The sequence below is a fragment of the Paramacrobiotus metropolitanus genome, unplaced genomic scaffold (assembly GCF_019649055.1).
Source record: "Paramacrobiotus metropolitanus isolate TYO unplaced genomic scaffold, Prichtersi_v1.0 Parri_scaffold0000060, whole genome shotgun sequence".
Lineage (NCBI taxonomy): Eukaryota > Metazoa > Tardigrada > Eutardigrada > Parachela > Macrobiotidae > Paramacrobiotus > Paramacrobiotus metropolitanus.
In genome coordinates, this window is record NW_026570280.1 from 620217 (window position 1) to 642521 (window position 22305).

General features: G+C 40.7%; 2 protein-coding genes across 2 annotated transcripts; one reads left to right on the forward strand and one right to left on the reverse strand.

Annotated features, from left to right (window-relative positions):
- Positions 1–11284: 11284 nt before the first annotated feature.
- On the forward strand, positions 11285–14878 carry LOC129593222 (uncharacterized). The gene is made up of 7 exons (XM_055489438.1): positions 11285–11371; positions 12203–12391; positions 12980–13042; positions 13152–13223; positions 13576–13605; positions 13711–13986; positions 14559–14878. The coding sequence occupies exons 3-6, from the start codon at positions 13000–13002 to the stop codon at positions 13977–13979; spliced, it is 414 nt and encodes a 137-aa protein (XP_055345413.1). The 5' UTR covers positions 11285–11371; positions 12203–12391; positions 12980–12999; the 3' UTR covers positions 13980–13986; positions 14559–14878.
- Positions 14879–18132: 3254 nt separating this feature from the next.
- On the reverse strand, positions 18133–22305 carry LOC129593187 (kelch-like protein 17). Its single transcript, XM_055489395.1, has 5 exons — positions 21909–22305; positions 19882–20158; positions 18986–19259; positions 18446–18789; positions 18133–18201 (listed from the first exon to the last, which is right to left on the reverse strand). Exons 1-5 carry the CDS (start codon positions 22223–22225, stop codon positions 18133–18135), a joined length of 1281 nt encoding a protein of 426 aa, XP_055345370.1. The 5' UTR covers positions 22226–22305.

The following is a 22305-nucleotide window of genomic DNA, read 5'->3' on the forward strand; positions in this document are numbered from 1 at the left end:
TCTAATCTGGAAGTAGAAAAATACTTTCTCACTGCATTCCTTCCTTATTACGTCTTCCTTAATACTTATGCCTCTAATACAGTGTATTTTTTAGATATACATAGACTGTAATGACACAGGTTTAAGGAACGCTCCAGGGACCGGGCAGCGCACACGAGTCGTCGGCCCGTTTTAAGATCAAAGAGACCGACGGTCCGTGTGCGCTGGCCACGCCTCTCTTACGTTTTAACCTTGAGGCAAATACAGTGCTGTTATCCAGGAAATTGCACCGAGTCGGGCTGGGTAGCACAGCATAGCCAATCAGCATATTATACAGTGAACTGTGTGAGATTGAACAACTGCGAAAATTGCACAACTGCAATACTGAACGCCCGTATTGGAAGCGGCGCGTCTCGTATACTGCGAAAGCAACGCGTCTATTGTACATTTTCTTACACTGAACACTATTGAAGGAACCGTAGGCGTTCAAATTACACAGGATTTACTGTATAAATATTCTAATTATACTGTTGGATTAGTATTCTTTTTATGCGTGCCTGCGTAAAATCGAAGCTCAGCACAAAGGCTTACACCTAACAGATCTATGATATTTTCCAACTATCTTTTCCAAATATTCTGAAGTCCATGGAAAGATGAGAGCCATCTTTAGATTTTTCTCAACTGTTGTCGAAGGTTTTTGGTCGGAGCCTCGAAGTGAAATACATTGACAGATACATGTCCGACAACGGCGACCTAGTGCAGGAGTAATTTAAAAGGCAACCGGTATGGGGGATATTACTGTTTTCAGGAGAGGGCCTGACCGTGTCACGGGACGAATACCGGGGGCTACTAATAACTGACGGACTGAACGAACAGGAGAGTTCTGCAACTGTTTATTCAAGTTCACGGCTCTATCACCAAAAGGTGTTCCTAAAGGGAATACCAAAATTAATTATAACCAAAAATATAAAACAAGAATCAAAAAGAACAACAACACTGTCCAGCTCGACCGTGATAGTCGGCTTTGATAGCAGCCAGCCCTGAGGGTTATACAATATACACAGACCCGCCTCCTACCGCACGCATACCCAATCGAGACACTAGCGAAGTGTACTAGTGCCGCTATAATATTATTGGGAAGTGTGAGCCTGAGATAAGAGAAAGCTTAACATATGTATGGTAATGTGAGCATATCTGTACGTAGTGGTGTAGGAAGTTTAGGTGATAATTTACCAGTTGCTGGGTTGTAAGCATGGGGCTTGCAAGCATGTAATTAGGTAAGTGTGTGTAACTTAATGTATGTACTTTAACGCATATACGGTAAATGTTAAGATACGTGTATACACGACGCGCGCGCGGTTACGATTTCCAGTTAATCATTAGAGTAGCGCATGAATGAAGGGAGACTACGGATATACTTTGCTGTTAAGGATATAAGTTAATCCACCATAATTATCTGCCAGTTATTTCGTCAGCCAGCCCAGAAACGCTGCGCTTATTGTCATAAAGAAATGTAAATGACAATGTCATATTATTTTTCTGTTGTGATTAGAATGATGGCGTCCTGGGAAAATACCTGGCGAAATAGCGCTAAACCTACCCTTGGAGTCGTAAACTGGCAGTTGTCGTAAATAATATGCACTTACTATCTGCCTGCAGTTAAACAATTAGTTACCGAACAGAAAATTAACAATAAGCAAAACTGGACAACAGGTTAGTACCGTCGCACAGGTAATTTCGTTATTTTAAATAATTCAGTGACTGAAAACAAATAATTTTCGTTTTTTGTGCTTTGAATTTATCTGCTGCACGTGTCTATAGAAAAAACATTAAACATAGGAAAAAAATCAAAAAATATGAAGCCGTAAAGTTAAGTAAGTAAAATATTTCGCAAATTGCATACATACGAGCAGATATTTACTATTAGTACCACGTCTGAAAAGGTTGTACTGTAGTTATCATCGGCACTTGTGCACCCGTAACGGATACCGCTTATAAGCACCTGAAGCTGATGTTCGTTCCTGCGCTGCTCCATTGCTTCTTCAATGCACGCCGGGCACAGGTACGCCTCCACTCCGTTTCCAGCGGTATTTTACAGCTCGAATCGGTGTCTAATTAATATTCGTCGGTGTATATACATATCAGTACTGTGAAGTTGTACCATGAACAACAAAGGTTAGAGTGGCGCGCAGATGCAGACAGAAACGCGAAGCAAAATAACAGGACCCACCAAATTTTTTTTGAAATCATGAGGTTTTATTGAAGGCACAGTTCCCAGCAAGTGCGACCAAGTTTTGCTCGCATTTGTCCCTCTCTGCCAAAAAATGCCTATTGCTAACATCGTCTACTGTTAATTGTTAGCTATTGTCTATTGTTAAAAAAATGCCTATTGTTAGCAAGTCTGATCTCGCATGCTTCATGGCAGAGTTAACTGCAGACTTTAGTTTTCGAAGCTATACAGAGGAACACACTGGCGTGGCAATTGCGCCAAGAGCGCATAATTTTATTGAGGCGAATTCCAATTTTGTTCTTAAATAGTAAAATTACTGTCCTTGATGTTTTTAAGCTAATAATGCTAAAATCAATTTCCCAAAATAACCCGTACGTACCTCTTTTGCTTCAGTTTCAGCTCTTTCTTACCGACTCGCATACATTTGTAAAAGATTAAGTGTCTGGTCTCTTTAAGGTTACTACAGATTGTCGTACACTTTGCAGAGCCATTCGTAAAGGATATTGGAGTGTCAACACCGCAACCCGCAGTGATGTGTACTTCTAGTCAAGGAAATCGCGCCCGGCTAACTAAAATGTCTAAACTGCCAGCAGGACCGGACGCCGAAAGAGGCGAAAGTATGCGGCGCGAATCGTAGTTTTTAACCCATGAATGCAACGAGAAATTCTTGAGCAAAACCCAATAACAGCGATAGTAAACTGCAATCGCGCTGCAGCCCAAACAATTACTCCATGAACTTCTGAAAATCACCGCGACAGAACTTGCTAACTCTGCCAGAGTATTATTTTTATCGTCGTTTTCCTGGAGCGTCGCGGACGATCCTCAGAGACAAATACGGGACCGTTCATGCATACCACCGCAATCGACTGGGAGACCGGTGCGGCGGGCTCCACGCTAGTCATTTCCTGCACCGGAAGGTACGCATGAATGGCCACCAACGTGTTACCGCAGTCGAACGATAGACGAATGAGGATAATCACCCCATCCGCATGCAGAGCGGCTTGTTTGGTGTGGGAGAATACGAGCGTTCCCTCGGTGCAGGTTGCCGTAATAAAGTCTCCACATGTTCTCCACATCTCATCAGAAAGCTTATTCTCGTTGGTTTCCGTAAATGAGGATCTCAGTAAAAGATGATGGATGTAGTTGAGGAACTAAGTAAATTTTACGAAGCATAGGCTGGCAAAGTCCGAGCGAAAGACGAGTTGATGGGCGTGCGAATGTTCCGGGTCGGTCGAGCTGAGAGAGGGCACATCGCTGGCACATTCGACGACTTGTTGCTACTTCCTGAACTCTATGCGAGTCACCTGAAATCTGATACACATGCATCGTGGTACTTCTATTACAGGTTATTTATGAATTCACAGTTTACATTTTCAGGTATTTTACTGTATTCTGTAGAAACGCAACAATAATATACGCATACAGCATTGTACGGTAGTTTGAAATAGTAGTACGGCAGTTTGCCTTTGTTAAGAGATCGCCGCCACCACTCATTAAGGCGGTGGGCATCGCGCCGACCCCCCCCCTCGTACATCCGATACAGCGCTAAGCGTAGAACAGAATTTTCTGATTTTTTCTCATTCTTCGATTTACCAATTCTCTCGACAGCTCGCAGAGGTCCTCGCTGCCCCAGACTGGATATCCTCCTCTTTTTCCGCAGAAAAGTCTATTTCCTTACGGAGATGGCGCGTTATGGCAGTTTATGTATCAAAATGTAGAACACTTTGGAATTTTTCTAGCTGCCAGGAAAGTCGCAGCAAATTTGTAACGATGTTATGCATCTCATTAATTAAATGATTCCACGGTTAATTTCCACCTGATCACTACACGGTTCCTGAGTTTCAAACGCCTAATCCTTTAGAGAAATTATATGGCTGTATGGATCGCGCAGTACGGGGTCACGAACCGTTACCGCAGCACTTCTAACGCTAACTCAGCTTAGCTCTAAACATAAAGTCTTAAACGTGTCGATTGGTACAGCGAAACATGCTTTTCAGTGATGTGCGCGCATGTGGCAACGTGATGGCAATGTAGACGGGATCCAGTGCGGCTTGCAGAAGGTTGAGGGTCCCGGCGATTTCGTACAACAAATCATTGCTGTATTCTTCCATTAAGACTAGTTTAAAGTAGATGGCATTGAACGATATTAACCGCCACGGAGCCAACCAGCGCCGTGGCGGTTAGTATCGTCAGAACATTGTAATTATTGGATGAGCACACATTCGTTGGGTTTTGGCCGCTACCCCTGGAATCAGAAGCGCCCACAGGAACGGCATCCCGCGGTGTGGTTGCCACGTGCTGCCGTCTGCGCCGCCGTCTTAACATAGCCGGATAGCCGGCGAATACGAGGACTTGCGGTAGCAAATAGCACCAGTATCATTGAAGTCAATCAGTGTCCACTGTGGTGCATAATTTATTAGGCAGAATGGCCGTGAATCGATCATCACACCATACCACAGCGCATGGCGAATAATCTCCGGCAGCAGCAGCGCGTTAATCTACAGCCAGATAAACACGCAGAGGCCGATGGCGACGGCTTTGGTGTGGCGGTTGCGATAGCTGACGGGAAAGGTCACCGCCCAGGGGCGGTTGACCGTGATGAGCATGTGACAGGGGAAGAGGGCCGAATTGACGATCAAATTGAGGTACAGATAATACATACAGCCAAAAAATAAAGTACTTATGGGCACTCCTATTCGGTAGAAAACACTGTGTCTGGCGCCTGGCGAGATGCGCATGCATGTGTATGTAGCATACGTAGACTGTAGGTACTTAATAAATTACTTTATTAAATTATTACTTTAATAAATTATTTTTAGACCGTAACGTACCGGTGCAATAACTCAATCGCATTGCAAATAACTTGTCTAATTATATAGCATTATATAAAACATTATGGCTGGCTGTACAGGTGACCTTTTGGATTTCGCAAGGGTTTAAGCTGCGTGCACGAAAATCAAATCGGCTTTAAAAAGAACTCTGTGAAAACTTTTGTACGCTTTAAAAAGAAGGAATTCACACAGCCAGAACCCGTTCCAGCGTCCGTGCACGCAGCATCGGCTTATAAAAAAGCGGTAAACCTAATTTTACACGATGTCGCAATATACAACCAAGGGCTGATAAGTTTATCAGCAGTACAGGAAGGGTGTTTTGGGTGGCATCGAATTTTCCCTTGTACAGGTATTTCCCTGCTTTCTAGCTCACGCTCGTTTAGTTGTCTTTTGCACAAGTCCCTTTTATTGTAAGTGCTGGAGTTAGAGGAATTAACAGAAAAAAACGTTAATAGCAAAAACATTTCTAGAACGTATTTGTATGTCTTGGCATAACAACAGAAAACATTTATAATGAACTGTTGCTGTCTGAAATGCAGAAATAGAAGGTAGTTCGATATTTTGCAATCAAGGCAAGTCAAACCAAGAAATTATGGCTGCAAACTCTTTGGAAAACACAACACAACGTATTTACACGTCTTGCATAAGAATAGAAAACATTTATTATGGTCCAGTCTCTCACTGCTGGTTGAAATGCACAAAAACACGAGCAATAGAAGATGCTTCGATATTTCGCGGTCAAGGCTAAGTAAACCAAGAATTGATGGCTGTAACTGTAAGCTTAGAAAGAGTGGACACATCCACCTGCCTCAGATCAACATCCGTCCAACAGCGCTCGCTGCCATCCGGTCGGAAGCCACAAAACCTATATCATAGAAAACTGCGATAACCCACAAATTTTATGAGTAGGTTTTCAACCGCATAAACGTCACATACAGTTGAAAGATGCGTCGAATAGGATGCCATTGATTGGGATACTCCAACTTGTCCACCCATCCCTGATGAATGGAGCGTACCTGGTTGTACACCGTGGCATCAATCGGAGGATGATTTATCTCCGCGGCCAGTAAAAATTTCCGCAGCATACCGGCATCATCATCATTATCGGCATGCAGCGTCAGATACGGAATTGTGATCGGATTTCTCCCTTCATCTGAGATCCAACGAAAACCGGCTTCGTCCAATGGAAACTCCTCGGAAAACACACGCGGCAGAGTAATGCAAATACACTGCACCGTATAATTCCGCAGAACCAGACGCCGGCTAACCGAGATTAGTTTGCGTAAACTGTGGCACTTCCAAGGACCGTCAGCTGGATCATCAGCATCTTCGTCATTTTGTTCCGATAAGGCGTACAGATCAGGATAATCCGCAAAACCGTCTCGAGCGACGCAGTCTTTGATAACGATATAGTGCAGCTGCATCCGTTTGACGGTTAGCAACGGTACCAACACTATTGTGGAAACAGATATGGCAAAGTCGGAGAACGGAAGATTGCCGGTGAGAATAACGCTGGTGGTTGCGTCGGTTAGGGCCTGGTTTACGGCCCAGGTGAATTTGTACATACTGTGGCATGAAGGCAAGGGCACGTGGAGCTTGAAGCATTTGCTTGGCTTGAGTATGGAGACGTCGATGGTAATGTGTCGGCTGGAGTCACGGTCGGATAACAGCAAACGCCACAATGCGCAGACCCTAAAGCAAACCCTTTTTCCCTTTATTCTATGGCATTTTGCAGCCAGATGATCTGTATCCATAATGAGACTTTATTCGGGAGACTTGAATGCATCTAAACCTTCTGGATTTTCTTACAGTCCGAACTCCCAAACCAGATGTTGAGCGCACAAACGGTTTTTACGCCAATGTACACACATTATCTGGCTGCAGAAAGTCATAAAAACAAAGCAACAAAGCGCTTATGAGTTATGAGGTCGCAAAAATGAAAATTTCGTGCATTGAACTTTACCGATTCCAACTCAAAATGTGCGCGCAATAACCGGCTGCTGTGCTATCACCGGAAAAAGTTTAAAAACTGGGACGCGTCATATAATTCGCCTATCTATCCGACTCCGACCAAACTTACTATATGATAAATCTATATCTAAAGAACATTCTGAGCCATATGGTGATAATATCATGTAAAACAAAGATGCCGTGAATGGTCGAACATTTTAAAGTTTTATAGCTTGGTCACTTTAGATCTGACCAGCTTGATTTTGGTTCAGAATGTGTATGGGAATTTACTTCATGGGATGGAGCAATCAAATTAAGAGTCGAATAAAACATCGAAATTATCTCCCCCACATTTGCTGTTTTGAAAAAAATTAATCTTTTGTTTATTCCTTGTAAGATTTGCAAATAAAGTGTTTAGTAATTAAACAAGAAACATACTGCGAGAACCATTTGATTATTCGTTACCTTTTTGCTTTTGCTTGAGTATACAGGTCCAAATCTTGGAGAACGCGAGCCGTAACTGAATGCACCAGATCACCAATCCTTCCGTCATTGCCTATAATTTAAATAAGCGACATTCACTTTTTTAATGTTTCATCCGATTGTGCAATATACCCGATAATACTAGGCGGATGCCAGTAGCTGTGTAAATAGAAGTATGAACATACCGAAAATTAAACCTTGTTCCTGGGCGCTCAATACAGTATCATTCAACAGAGACGGAACTGGATATAATTTCGCACAAGCTTGTGTTAATGTGTCTATATTCCATTCGGCCCGCTCACGAACGTCAATAGCACGGAGCTGGCCGCAGATAAAGTGCAGAGCATTCCCAGTGACAGCAACATGGATCCGACATGCAACGTAACTGTTACCCCAAGAATATCCTTCATTGGAAGGGGCTTGCGCGACTGTGTACAAACAATTACGTATAGCATCCAGATTCAGCAATGGAATCATGCTGGCATTCGTTAAAGGCACGGTGAATTTGCGATAGTACAGATCGCTGGTCCCGTTGTACAGCGGCGGTCCATCGGCAGCGGCTTCAATCGGGATGGCAATCTGCCACAGATGGACCACCAAACGCTGTGGTGTCGCATGATGCAGTTCCACGAGGAAAATACCAAATCGCGTTGTGGATGTCAGAAGCCGCGCCGATCGAAACACGTATGGTCCGTTCTCGCCGTTGCGCAGCGCCACCTGCACCGCAACACTGCCGTTTCGGGCCACTTCGTGGTCATATTCGTTATTCCACTGCTGATCGCTTAAGAAGCGTTGTGCCCGGATGTGGCGGGAGTGGATCCAGCCGGCGGGAGCCGTTGTGGAATCGAAATTAACGAACATGCGGTCCTCGTCGATATCCTGCACGTATCCCAGCCACCACTCCCCGTTGACCTGCTGCACCATCACCGTGTTCCCATAATTAAATTCGCGTGGTCCAGATGAGATGGCCCGGAAAGGATACGCACTGATGACATCCATGTCCGTGCAAATGGGTTCTAGCCGGTAACGAAAATGAAACGGTGCAACGGTAGCGCCGACACTTTGGCGTATATGTCTTCTTAAAATCCTAGCACGTGCAGTAAAACTATATTTTCACTTGGTAAATTGAGAGGGTTTGATAGCAGTTGGAGGGCAAATTACTGCACAATCGGATTTGGAATCGAAAAATGTAAAATGTAAGCGCTGGTGAATATGAATGCGAACTCAAAGCGGGTCAGATGTGCGGCCTTTATAGAAATCTTCATTGGGAAAATCCGAATTTAGCATAAATAGCGGGGTCATATACTGGATGGTCCTCCGTACACGCATGAATACATAGAGTGAAGAAGGATGCAGGATGTCCATTGCGCACTGTACTGCAGCGTACAGGGCCAACTTAAAATTCCTAAACTATGGGCAGCTGAACGTAAGCACCACTTACCAGGGCACATAGGGAGACTCCAATTCAAAAAAGCCTCATCTTTTGTAAAAACCTACAATACTACTATCATTTACTTAAAAAAATATTTTCTCTGCAAAGGTCAATAGGGCGTGGAAAAAGCAGAACTAAAAGAATACATAAGACTACATGCTACTCGAAATTTACGGACCTTATGGAGACGGTACTAAAAAGCTAGTGGAAACGGTTGGAAACGGTATAGCAACTTCAACTGGCCAAAAGCGGGCGAAAGAGTTTTTTAAACAGCGAATATCTATGCAAATACAACGGGGAAACGCGATTTGTGTAATGGGTACTATCCCCGATCAGGATAGCATAGAGGAAGTGTTTCTTTTGTAAATGCCGTTTTGTTATGGTGCATAGTTTGTACTCGTAACATGATACTTATTAAAGGTCCTTATCCACATGCTACTACATGCGCTACTACATGCTACTACATCCACATGCGCTGACTGCACTACGTGCACGCTGTTCCCCCAACTTTGGATTTGCAGGCATTGCGCTAGCAGTAGCGCTTTAGCTATCGTATTTCGATATAAGGGGAGCAACCGTGCCACCGCTATCAGATTATAAAGTTTAAAAAGTTTTATCAAATATTGGTTAGTTCGGAAACAAACATTTAGCTCCGAAAGAACCACTTTTAAAATCGAAGATTCGGATAGATACTTACAAAATAGCAAAAAATTTTTTTTTAATTTGGTTAAGCGGTGGCATGGATTACCACATGCGTGCTTCACTTAAGTACACTCCTCAAATCGGTCCACAGCTTCTTATGTTTCTTATTTCTTATTTTTTATGTATATGTTTCCTTATGTCTCCTGTTTATTGTTGGTTCAAACCTAAGCGCAACAGATAAGCTCGCTTACACATACCGCCTGCAACATCATTGCCGACATCGGTAGAATCTCACAAGCAGATGACCTTTTACCTTGAAGCAAGCTCTCTATGCGACACTTACTACTGGTTTCGTTAAGGTTTACAGACTACAAGAAAGCCATCCGGTTTTAATTTAAACGAAAGCACCGTAAAACAGCGGAGCATATAGGAAGCTTCGTCGTTCTTTGGGGTTGCAGTAATCATACACTACAACGCTCTGGTTCTTCATATTATCCACTTTGTAGATGAGGTACATGGTCACCATGAAGCACTTAGCGGACGGGCTCATGTGCAAAAGTATGATGTTGTCATGCGTTTGTAAGACAGGTCAGCCAAGCCGAGGCCAATACCAGCGAACCACGGCCGTAATTACCTCGTCAAAGTGCAGATTAAGCTGGGTGTCCTTGTTGATAAGTACGGCTTTTCGCAATGCTTCCACCGTGTGCGGCAGCTGTTTAACCTCCTCCTCATCAAACTGATAACCTGACAGTGCATTGACCTCCAGAACCGCCATATTGCTACCACCATCTTTCAAATACCTGCAACATCTTCGTCAGTAAGATCTGCTGACCGCTATCGTAGTGACCGACAAAATGTTTACCCGACAACCTGTTTGAAACGAGTAAACGAAAATCGTAGTTATTGTTGAACACCGGCAAACTGTTTTCGACATTATTTGGATATATAAGGTATTACACAAAACCCAGTCAGAAGACAAATACTAAGAAGTCTGAGAATAAAACATTAGGGCGCATGGGAAAGACCCCGGAATTTAAGGGATCTTAGAAATTGGGAACCAGTCCAACAAATATGTTGCCGGACAACCAATTTCTATCGGCAAAACGTCACTAAACAATGCTACAGGGACGGATTATCGGACGGTCAACGAAAACTGCGAATCAGCAATATGTCGGTCAACAAATAGATATAGATAGATATAAATATATATAGATATAAATATATATAGATATAAATATTTATACATATATATACAGATGTAAATATATACTGTAAATATATATAAGATATAAATAAATCATTATAATATATAAATATGTTTATATATATAAATGTGTATATACATATATAGATAAATAAATGTATATAAATATATACAGATATAAATATTTATACATATATATACAGATATGAATATATATAAGATATAAATAAATCAATGTATAATATATATAAATATGTTTATATATATAAATGTGTGTGTATATTTATGTAGATAAATAAATGTATATACAAATAAATTCAGAAAAAATGTTGTATAAATATTTTAGGAACAGTATTCGACAAATAAATTGTTATTAAATTAAATGAGTCATGGTAAAATGAAATTATGGCAATTTGTATTAATAAAATAAGGAGGTAATCATTATCATTACAGTATGCTAATGAAATAATAGCGAAATAAAATGAAAACTTAATGGTAGAACAAATATTGTGACTGCATTCAGTTGGAAAAGCGTCATACGCGTCCCAGCATCCGTTCGCGTCTGCGGTTTCTCCGCAAGGGCGCCAGCGCCAACAGGTCCAAAGCACCGCCAGCGCTGGGTACGTACAGTTCAATTTTTCCTCATTTCTTGTACATTAAAGTTTAATCTGATAATAGTTTATGAAATTAATAATAAGTGTTACAGATATTTAACATTTTTTGTCTTTTTATTTTTATTAATGGATTTTCTTCCTTTATTTCTATAAATAATTTATTAATAAATCACTTCAACTAATATTATTAATTATTACGCTGTCGTTATTATTTAATATTATTTTATTTTTCATTTTATTAATTATTTTTTAAATTATTTTCTGTGTACGGTAATTACCGCAATGAAGAGTTATCCCGCACATTTAATTTTCTGGTTATATTAGTGATTAATAAACTATTATTATTAATTATTAAGCTATGATTATTATTTATTATTATTAATTTTTTATTTCGATTAATTAATTTTTTAAAATTATTTTCTGTGAACGGTAATTATCGCAATGAAGAGTTATCCCGCACATTTAATTTTCTGGTTATATTAGTGATTAATAAACTATTATTATTAATTATTACGCTCTCATTATTATTTAATATTATTTTATTTTTTATTTCTATTAATTATTTTTTTAATTATTTTCTGTGTACGGTAATTACCGCAATGAAGAGTTATCCCGCACATTTAATTTTCTGGTTATATTAGTGATTAATAAACTATTATTATTAATTTTTACGCTCTCATTATTATTTAATATTATTTTATTTTTTATTTCTATTAATTATTTTTTTAATTATTTTCTGTGTACGGTAATTACCGCAATGAAGAGTTATCCGGCATAATTGATTTTCTGGTTAAATTTTTGATCAATAAACGAAAAGAAAATGGAATAACTGTGCAGGTGAGCATCGCAAGCAACCCACCCTGGGCGGTGGAGCGGGCGGAGCGCGGGGCGGGTGCGGAGGCGGAACGGGCGGCGGGCAACGTGGAGGAGTGGATGCCGGATATTTTCCCCTATCTCAGCGTCATCGACGCCGCCAACAAGGTATCGGCCACGCGCTCAACGACTATCGACCACGTTTCTGCGCTGGTAATTTTTCCCCATGCAAGTAGTTTCCGCCCGCCATATTTCAGACTGACGCAATTATGTTCCATTAAATTGTTGAATTAAATTAATTAAAATAAAATAAATTAAATAAAATTAAATTTAAATAAAATAAAGTTAAAATAATTAAAATTAAGGAAGCAATATTGAGAACTATGAATTCGGTACAGAAATTACAGACGTCTAATAGAAATTCACATTAATTAAAATGAATAATATTAGTATTATTTTGTGTGTATATATTTTAAATTAATCAAAAAAATATAGTTTCATAAAATTAAATTACAGACGGCTAATAGAAATTTACGGTAATTAAAATAAATAACATTACTATAACATTATATATTTTTTCAGTTATATTTCAAATTGCAGGCGGCCGATAAAAATTTAGATTAATTAAAATGAATACAATTACTATGAAATTATATATTTTTCACAAATAAACTTAAAAAATCATTGTATATTCTTGTAATAAATATTCCTTCAAGTACGTATATTTGTTAAATTAATTAGAATAAAGGGAGCAGTGCGAAAAAGTGCCCACCGCCAAATATTTTGTTGTGGACATTGCAGAGCAAAAAGGTCACGGAGGTATGCGCGCTGCTGCCACAGTGGAGAGCGATGAGAATGCCGACGGTAATTAATTGTGCGAAATTCCGTAACTTTCGTATTCAGAATTTGTGTGTCCCTAATTTGTAAGATTTCACAAAAAAGTTATTGTAATGATATTTACTTAACTTGGCAGATTCCGTCATGATCATCGAAAATGGCATCATGGAAATGGACATCGACGACGTTCAGCCGGCTCGTGCTAAAGGTCAACCGGCATTTTATCCCTTTTGCCATTTCTTATATATTATTTTATTTAGCGATTTTATTTATTTTTTTCTTTGCGCTTATAGGTTACGTAATAAACTACTTTTACGATAAAATCATGCAGTACATCTGCCTAACTAATCCTTCAAATCCTATCCAGTTGGATACGAACAAATCCTCGTAAAATAAAATGGAAAATGATACATAGAAGAAAAATGCTGCAAAATAAAAGTATCCAAAAATAAATGATGAATAAATAATCTACAATTAAATTTTCAAACAGCGATAAGTTAATTTAATAAATTTTACCTGGCACTGGCGATTTGTAATTTAACGCGTTGGCTTATTTCCAGGGAAGCGAGACCGTCGCGGGGAGCAGCCGGGTAATTTTAAATCATTTCCTAATATTTTCCTTTTCTGAGCAATTTTAAAAATCTTTTCTAATATTTTATTTTTTGGCATTTTATTTTTTTTTTATTTTTCTGCAGACATGGCGGCCGCCCGGGATGCGGATATGGAGGAGGCCGGTCCGTCGGGCAGTGGCGCCGCGGGGAATGCCGGGCTGACAGCGGGAGGCGGCCGGGCCGGAAGTGGGCGTGCCGGAAGTGGGTGGGACGTCGGTATCCAGACGGAGAAATGGGAAGGGGAACGGGAAGGGGAAGGGGTGGGCGGGCACGACAAGGCCTGCCAGACGCGCCGCACCTGGGACGCGGAGAGCCAGACCTTCGCCATTCTGGTGGAGGAGGGCATGGAGTAGTCGACGGGTCAGTTGATGTCATTTACCGAATTTTCCACATTTAATTCGCCCAGTGTGGTTTCTTAATATTTAAATAATTAAGAATTTATCCATTAAATATTCCGCTTATAATTTAATCAGTAATGTTGTATTTATTATATTTTCCACATATAATTCAATCAGTAATGTTACATTTATTATATTTTTGCTATTCAGTTTATTATACGGATTAACTGTAATTTTTTCGCTCTTTGCCCGTACTCGTCCATTTTTTCCTTTTAAATTCCGTTTTCATTTTCAATACAATATTATAGGTTCTAATTTTCCAGATAATTGTATTTTTCGGTGCCGTTTCTTTTTTTATTTTTCTAATGTTCTCCCTTTTAAATTGCGAAATTATTTGATTTTTACCTCATGGTCAGTTTAATTTTCAGTGTAACCTGTCTTCTTTGTTTCTCAAATTTGATTTGGCAAATTGAGAAACAAAGATTTAATTTTTAACTGGCATCGTATAATTTACGTAAAATTATATTTCCGCTTTCCATTACGAAAGGAAATGTTAGTAATCGGAAAAAATTCAAAGCAGTATTTATTTCGCAGGTACACGCGCCAGGCCGCCATAATTCGGGACCGACCGAAATTACCTGCAGCGCACTAATATTAATCGGCTATTTTTTGTCATGGAATTGTTTTCATTATGCGCTTATCGTGTTTTATCTTTGATGCGCATTAATTGTTTTCCTAATAATTAACATGTGTATCTGTATGTGGCTGATAGTTTGGCCTGTATCCGTTGTGTTATTCATGCAAGAAGTGCGCTTGTATTTTCTTTATTAGTTCTTTTTTGCAGATAATGCTTTATCCATTGGTCAATTTAAAAAAATTCACAGCTTGTTGATTATGTAATTAAAGCTGATTTCATGGTAATACAGGAATTATTTTGCGAATTATTTAATTTACCGGCCGTCACTTTCAGACTTAATACCACACTATGTTTTTTTTTCGGAATAAAATTTAAATTTGGCGAAAAATAAATATTAATTTAATTTCACTTGTTCTCGGGCAGAAATTGTACGCTCAGAATTCGACAAGGTAGTGCGATGTGTGCCGACTTAATTAAGAAAAACTGGTTGGAAACAAATCCGTGTGCCGGCACGCGGCAGGAAATTCATTTTACGTGTCAATTAAACATTAACTAATTTAATTAATATTTTTCAATAATTTACGTTTATTAAAATAATTAAAGTTTAATTTTTTAAATGGTTTAATTTGATTAAAATAGTTTCTTGAAATTTTTAAATTATGTTATTGTGAATTTAATTCATTTTATTAGAAGTTGTGAACTATTTTTCAAAACTTCTCTGAATCGATGACGCATATAATTTTGCGGCTGACCTTTAATACAATTTATTCCCACTTGGAACGTTAAAACTTGTTACATACAGATACTGTAAATTAATTGTGAAATAAAAAGTATACACCAATCAGCAAGTAATCTGAGAAAGCTGTGATGATTATTCCCAAAAAGCGCCGTAATTCCATAAGCGCCTATTTTAGAATTAAAATAATTTGAACGGTCTGCACGATATACAATTATACATGTATAAACAAATTGATAAAATATGTATACCGGTCCGTAGTAATATTCAGCGCTGTGCTGTGATGAGAGTATCTTATACAAATTAAAGCCCGGATTATTTAATCATCACCGCGGCCGGGCCAGCGGGTTGCGGCTGACGACGGGCGGCGGGATGGGCGCCGGTTTCGGCCGGTTGGAGGTCAGGAAGAAGCTCAGGTTGAGGACGGCGCGCTCGTCGCCGGGGACGTCGCGCGCATGCCGGCCTGCAAGAGCACCATCACACTGACCATTCCAATTAACAGACAAATCATATAGCAATAATATTCAATTATTACTCTTTCTCATTTTACTAAATTATTTTTAATTTATTTTTAATTGTTTTTAAATTTTTTTTTAATTTACAATTTTTTAATTTTCTACTTCTTAATTTATTTTTTTTCTAATTTTTTAATTTTATTAAATTGTAGTAATTACGTATACAGTATATATAGTACGAGTAATAAGTAAGTCATTTAACAATTATGTACTGCACTGTTCTACTAAAGTAAATAATTATCCACGTGCGGTATATGTATTATGCACTACGTATGGGAATTGCAGATCCAAATAAATAAAATAAAATAAACTGCCGCAAATACAATAAATAGTACACGTCAGTATCGCTAATTACCGCACATCAACACCCATGATAATCAATAAAAACTTGAGTCTCTCGTAAACAACGACCGCCAGTAAATTTATTAAAAACAAGAAATAAAATAAAATGTCGCTTTAAATCTTATATGTATGTACGGGTACTATCCAGACAATGGGAGTTTCCGTCGCAATTTTGAATAAATTTTTAAAAAATACGCGGCACTCTGAAATAATAAATTCAGTGTCGCTAATTGCGACCGCAAATAAACACAAGCAAAAAAATAAAATGATAGATCGCAGCAAAATGTAGTAATACGATTCAGTGTGGTTAGAAATAAAAAATAAAATCCCGTGTAACAGCGGTAAAAATTAACGTTTAAATTATAAAATTACTGATAAAATTTATGTAGAATTTTTAAATTAATGGTTACATACACGCCGGGTGATACATACCGGCTGCGGCAAGGATGCTAATAGGACCATCCTGCCAACGGTGACCGGCGACGGAATATCGGCGCTGTAATAATTATTAATAAAATAATTATTATGACCGCAATATGCACACAAAATTTTCAAATCAGGATGGTAATAAATTCAGCCGAAAATTTATATACCGCGTATGGCCATCCGGATGCCCGTTGCACGGCAATCATCAGTACCAGCAATAATACAGCCGCTTTCATGGCGTCCGTCTTCCAGCAGCCAAAAATCTAATTACCGGTTAATAAACGATAATAATAATACGAGTATAATACTGTGTAATCCGCACTAACGTAGATATCGCTGCGCGTCATTGCCACTGTAACAGGCGAATCGGCTGCCGGAAATTCAGCGTCGACCGTCGCGGCGTATAATGCTGAATATTTGCCAAATAACGACGTGCGTTATCCGGGAGAGAATTTCGAGTGTCTTCGCCGTAAAGACGAACTGCTGACCGGCATTTCTTGGCTTCGCGGAAATACGATACAGCCTGAAACCAGCCGGTACTAGTCGTGTCGCCACCCGCCCGCCACGGGTGGCCGGCGGACGTTTTCGCCGGAAACCGCTGTCCCGTATAATTGTGCTGACGCGGCAATGCTTTCATCACGTTCGGCCGACGCTGAGCCCAACGTTAGTTGAAGTGTATGGATGTATCGTACAGCGGCACTTTATCGCTAATTTCTCTATACGGCGTTTTTAATTGGTCTATCACGTTATACAACAATGATAACAAATATAGCGGTAACGGCTGTATTTGGGTACTTTGTATATATAAAGGTCATGTCCGGTTTAATGCGGCGTGGGTCGACTGACCATAGTTGATTAATTAATTAGCCGAATATTATTAAGTGTACAAGATTTTGAATGATTTTCCTGTTCAAATATAAATTTATTCCCGATTAAATTTGTATGTGTAAGAAGGTGTATTCTGGTAAGTGCAAATAGCGGCTTATTGCGTGCGGATTACTTGAACCACCATTAAAATTTTAATTTTAATACTTGCGAGTTTATTTACGCATCATATTATCTGAGGAATTTCGTTCACTCGTTGTACAGATAACTGACTAATAATATTTCTACACGTATTTTACTCTTTTAATTTGGTGATGAATTGGTGCTTATATGGATTTCCTGCATATTATTTAACTGATTAATACCCAGTCAGCCATACATATGTATATGCACATATATTTTTTTCTGCAATTATAATTACGGCATTTTCCGAGTTTTAATCACAATTTTTCTCGAGGAAAATTCCCGAAAAATTCTCCAGTTAAAACAAAACCATTACCGCGACGGAAACGGTGCGGCGACAATCTGTAGTAAATTACACCACATTCTCGTGACATCAGAGCCACTGCACTACGCTACACACGGCGTCAGCAAAAAACAAAACACGAAAATCTTATCCAGAAAACAGGAAAAACGACCCAACACATCCGCCATGCCGGTGCGCAACCGCCACGCATTCCCGCCCGCTTACTTCTTCTTGACGCGCTTCGGAGGCGGGGCCGGGTGACGCCGGCGGCCGGCGGCCCCCGGCGTGTACTGCAAAATAAATGGACAAGTGCAGGGTAGCAGTAGTATTATTCTGTGGTAAACTGAATTCTCCAACTGAACAGAAAACACATAATAATGAGGTTTATATTTGATTCTGTTAAACATCCACTGGTATCCGATTGACACTTGCAAGCGATTTATTAGGAAAGGCATTAAATCAGTTCTAAACAAAGTGTACGAACTAAATCACAACAGACGAAAAACAATTTTATAATTACTGTTTTTCACTCACTTTAGCTGGCTTGTCTTTTTCTCGGATGCGCATGACACGCCAGTCCGGATATGGAATCCTCTTCACGTTTATGCGGTGGGTCTTTTCCTCCGGATTCGGTTGCGGAATTTTTGGGTTGAGGTAGAATTCCAGCGGGAGCTCTGCTGGCGGCTTCTGCTGCTTATACCGTTTTTCCCCTTTTCCCGTCCTCCATTTCCTACATGGCAGGCTGGCCTTTTGACTGGGTGTAGCCTCTTGACCATAAATGTGGCGCCACAAATTAGCGGAATTGTCCGTTACCCTGCCGCAGCACGGTGCCTGCCAGTGTTTTTTCCCGTGTCGTCCAGGAATCTTGTCTTCTTCGCCTGCAATTTGTGGCGTACTCAACTTTTAGCGTAATACAACTTTTAGGTAATATATTAGCGTACTCAACTTTTTTTAATGCAGTAACGTCGCCCGCGATAGGTAGTACATAGTAAATTAAAAAGTAAAAATAATTAGTAATAACAATAATATTAATAAATAAAATAGTAATAATAATAATTCATCCGAGACGCTTACCGTAGGAATGGCGGGGTGCGGGGTGGGGCGCCGACCCGCCCGCCACGACATTCTGCCCGCCGCTTCCCGTCGACGTGGCCGGCGCACTGGCCAGCGCCAGCCCGTACTCCCGCGCGGCCGGCTCGCTGAGGAAGGGCACGCAGACCAGCGGCAGGACGGTGTGCAGCTGCGCCCGGCGTGCGGCATGGTCGTGGGCCAGCCAGCGCTGCAGCGCCTGCCACACCTGATCCTCACTGACCACCGCGACGGCATCCGATGCCAACACGTCCACCAACTGCAACACACATTCATTACCAGCGTGCTGTAGGCCGTATCGGGCGGGCAAGAGTAGGCTTCAGCATCTCCATTTCAAACATTTTTTCAACACCTCCAAACCAAATCATGCCAAAATCCAACCGAACTTTAGAGAATTTTGAAATGACCAACTGGATAATTTTTTATAATTTTTATTTCAGTAAATTCACGTGGAAAATTTTGTCCAATACAATAACCGCTTTTAATAAGTTTCACACGTGAAAGATTAGTGTTGCCAATAACGCTGCTTCAGTTAACATTAATATTTATTTCACTGGATGCATTTGTTCAAAACAGAAAAAAATACTGAGAAATCACATTTAGAAAACACTAATTTTAATTAATTTTCTTAAACTGGAAATTTCCTTTCAAATGTATTTCCACCGGCAAATCTAGAAACTTTGATCATCATTGAAATAACTATACAGATAGATGAAAAACTGGATCAACTAAAATCTTCGGAAAATACTTGTGAAAATTCATTTTTTTTAGTTGTAAAATTCATTTCCAGTTTGATTATTTTATTTTTATTTGTAGAAAACGGCGCAGAACGGTCGGAACTGGAAGACTAAACGCGGACAGGCACAGTACGAGTATAGTACCTGTTGCGCATTCATCTTAAGGAATTCGGGAGTCTCCGCCAACTGCAGAAAGTGCTGATGGATGAGGGCCAGGGCGGCGGCGGCCAGATCGGGGCGGTGGTGGTTGGACGCCAAGGAATGGACGACCAAACAGTTGGCCACGTTGAGGTGCCGCTGCAGGTAGGCCCAGCACTGGCCGGCCACGCGGTCCATCTGCAGGAACTGCGCCGCCACCAGGATGGACGCCACGTTGTCCGCGTTCAGACGGATCGTCAGCGTGTACGCATAACGCACCAACCTACACGTACACCACGGGATGATAAAAAAAATAATCGAAAAAATAATTACTTTGTGATAACCGCCTTTAATCAATTTATTCGTAATAAGTTACAGAATTTGTTATTATAAAAATTAATTATTACACGTAGGTACAGGGTACTACGTTACGTTTATTCATGTATTAAATTCGTTAAATTATTATAACATGATTACGCAGTCAGTGTGGACGGAATCGACAGTCCACACTGACTGAAAGCTCGAATTTGTCCGAGCACAGTGTGCATGCTACGCTTGATCTTTTTTTGTATACCAGTCTTTATGGTGCAAGTCTATCGGGCGGCGGATACAGCTAAATAAACCGGTAAAATTGTCCGCCGGTCCGGAAAAAACATTCCCCAAAACTTTTGCAGCCCACATTATTTTATTTTGCGATACAACCAACTGGACTTCCACCAGTTAGATTCCTAACAAAGCAATGCTAGACAAAAGTGTGAGAGCGTGAACGACAGTTTTCAAAAGCACGGCTGTGTCTGAGAAAAATGTGCATTGTCCGCCTTGTCACCGTTACGAAAACGGGAACTTTTTGGTCAGTGAAAGTATCACCTGGGAATATGGGTTTCAGGCTATTCCGTGACCGCTTCGAAACGGCCGCGAGTGTTAGAGTTCCGTTATTACGTTTTAATTTTTAAAAATATTCAACAATTCAAAAATGTATTACTGTTCCTGGGTTACATTTTAAATGCTCTGATTTTTCGATAGAAGTATGGGACATTATTGCCGAAATATCACCACGTCCGTAAAGCATGGTAGAAATCGCTTCCGTGTTAGTCTGTACCAGTGACTTTAGCGAGCCGTGTACAAGTTTCTGGTCCAAGGAATTTACATTGCTTTTTGACAAAACCGTACGCTAGCGAGTACAATACACTGACAACTGTAAAAAGCGGTCAACCAGGATTTACGGAGAAGGTGTTTTAATAACTTGAGCTTCATCCATCTGTACAGTTTTGCCGGTTACATGCGTGTACTGTATAGTACAGTAAAACCTGTGACTTTGAACACTCGCGTAAATTGAACACTGGTGTACATTGAACGGTCATAACGGAACCGGCGCGTCTCGTAGACTATAACACAGGGGGGACCCCGCGTAGATTGAACACTTCTATAAAGTGAACATTGAATAAATTAGCTGGAACGAATCTAATTATTTACTAATGTTCAGCCCTTTTGAAAATGAACAAAGCGCCGGAATCTGGTTTCGGGAGCGAAAAAACACAAAAAAATGCGCTTAATGACCAAAGTTCACAAGCCATTCGCTTGTTATAACTTTGACTCCACACGATTTTTGATGTGTTATTATGTTATGCGCGAAAAAAGCGGATAAAAGTTTGCTAACGGGGCTGTCCCCCTTCAGGCGGTGCCCGTTCGCCCCCAGGAGAAGTTTTAGTGCGCAGAACTACTGCCAGTAGCCAGCCAGCTAGCTAGCAACGTACTGAAAATTTGCTCCCTATAATATACGTCAGTCGTGCATCCTGCTACGCTTCGGTCATGCAGTGCCCGCAAAAAGCGAGTGCACTTTCCTAGTTATAACATGATTACGCAGTTAACGGAATTAAGTATTACAGCGTATTAGGTTAATGGCGCGCGCGCTGATTTCCGATCAATGATTAATCATTGAAGTAGGAATCGTACAGCCACTCAAGTTGACACAACTGCTTTCAATGCAACTACAGGAACACCATGCACAGCTACTGCATATCTGTAGGACTCACGCGTTGATCGTAGCAGTGTCGACATTGTGCAGCGGGAAGACGGGATCCCGGGAATCCTTCCAGTTGTGCGTGAAGACGGCCCGAAAGTAGGCGCTGTGCACGGTGAGGACGGCGCGGTGACACGGGATACCGTTGGCCAGCGCGGATCCTTCCACATCATCCGCGTCGCTGCCTTGGAGGACGACATCGCACAACGTGCCCGTCGCCTGCAGCTCCCGCATTCCGCGGAGAAACTCGTCAACAGCCTCGCAGTCGTGCGGATGCTGATGCGCCGGAGCAGGATGATCAGCGGCACGGCTTGCGTTGGGCATCGCCATGGCTCAGCAGGAGCACACCAGACGATATCAAAAAGGAAGTAGTGAGTACAGACTACAGAGTCCTTCGACTGTAGCTACAA

What these genes read in the sequence shown, in the direction of transcription:
- LOC129593222 (XM_055489438.1), top strand. Translation starts at nt 13,000, where the DNA reads ATGCGCGCTGCTGCCACAGTGGAGAGCGATGAGAATGCCGACG. An exon ending in GAGCGATGAGAATGCCGACG is followed by an intron (nt 13,043 to 13,151) that starts GTAATTAATTGT and finishes TTAACTTGGCAG; the next exon opens with ATTCCGTCATGATCATCGAA. An exon ending in CCGTCGCGGGGAGCAGCCGG is followed by an intron (nt 13,606 to 13,710) that starts GTAATTTTAAAT and finishes ATTTTTCTGCAG; the next exon opens with ACATGGCGGCCGCCCGGGAT.
- LOC129593187 (XM_055489395.1), bottom strand. Translation starts at nt 22,225, where the DNA reads ATGGCGATGCCCAACGCAAGCCGTGCCGCTGATCATCCTGCTCCGGCG. An exon ending in GACACTGCTACGATCAACGC is followed by an intron (nt 20,159 to 21,908) that starts GTGAGTCCTACA and finishes GTGTACGTGTAG; the next exon opens with GTTGGTGCGTTATGCGTACA. An exon ending in AAAAAGACAAGCCAGCTAAA is followed by an intron (nt 18,202 to 18,445) that starts GTGAGTGAAAAA and finishes TTTATTTTGCAG; the next exon opens with TACACGCCGGGGGCCGCCGG.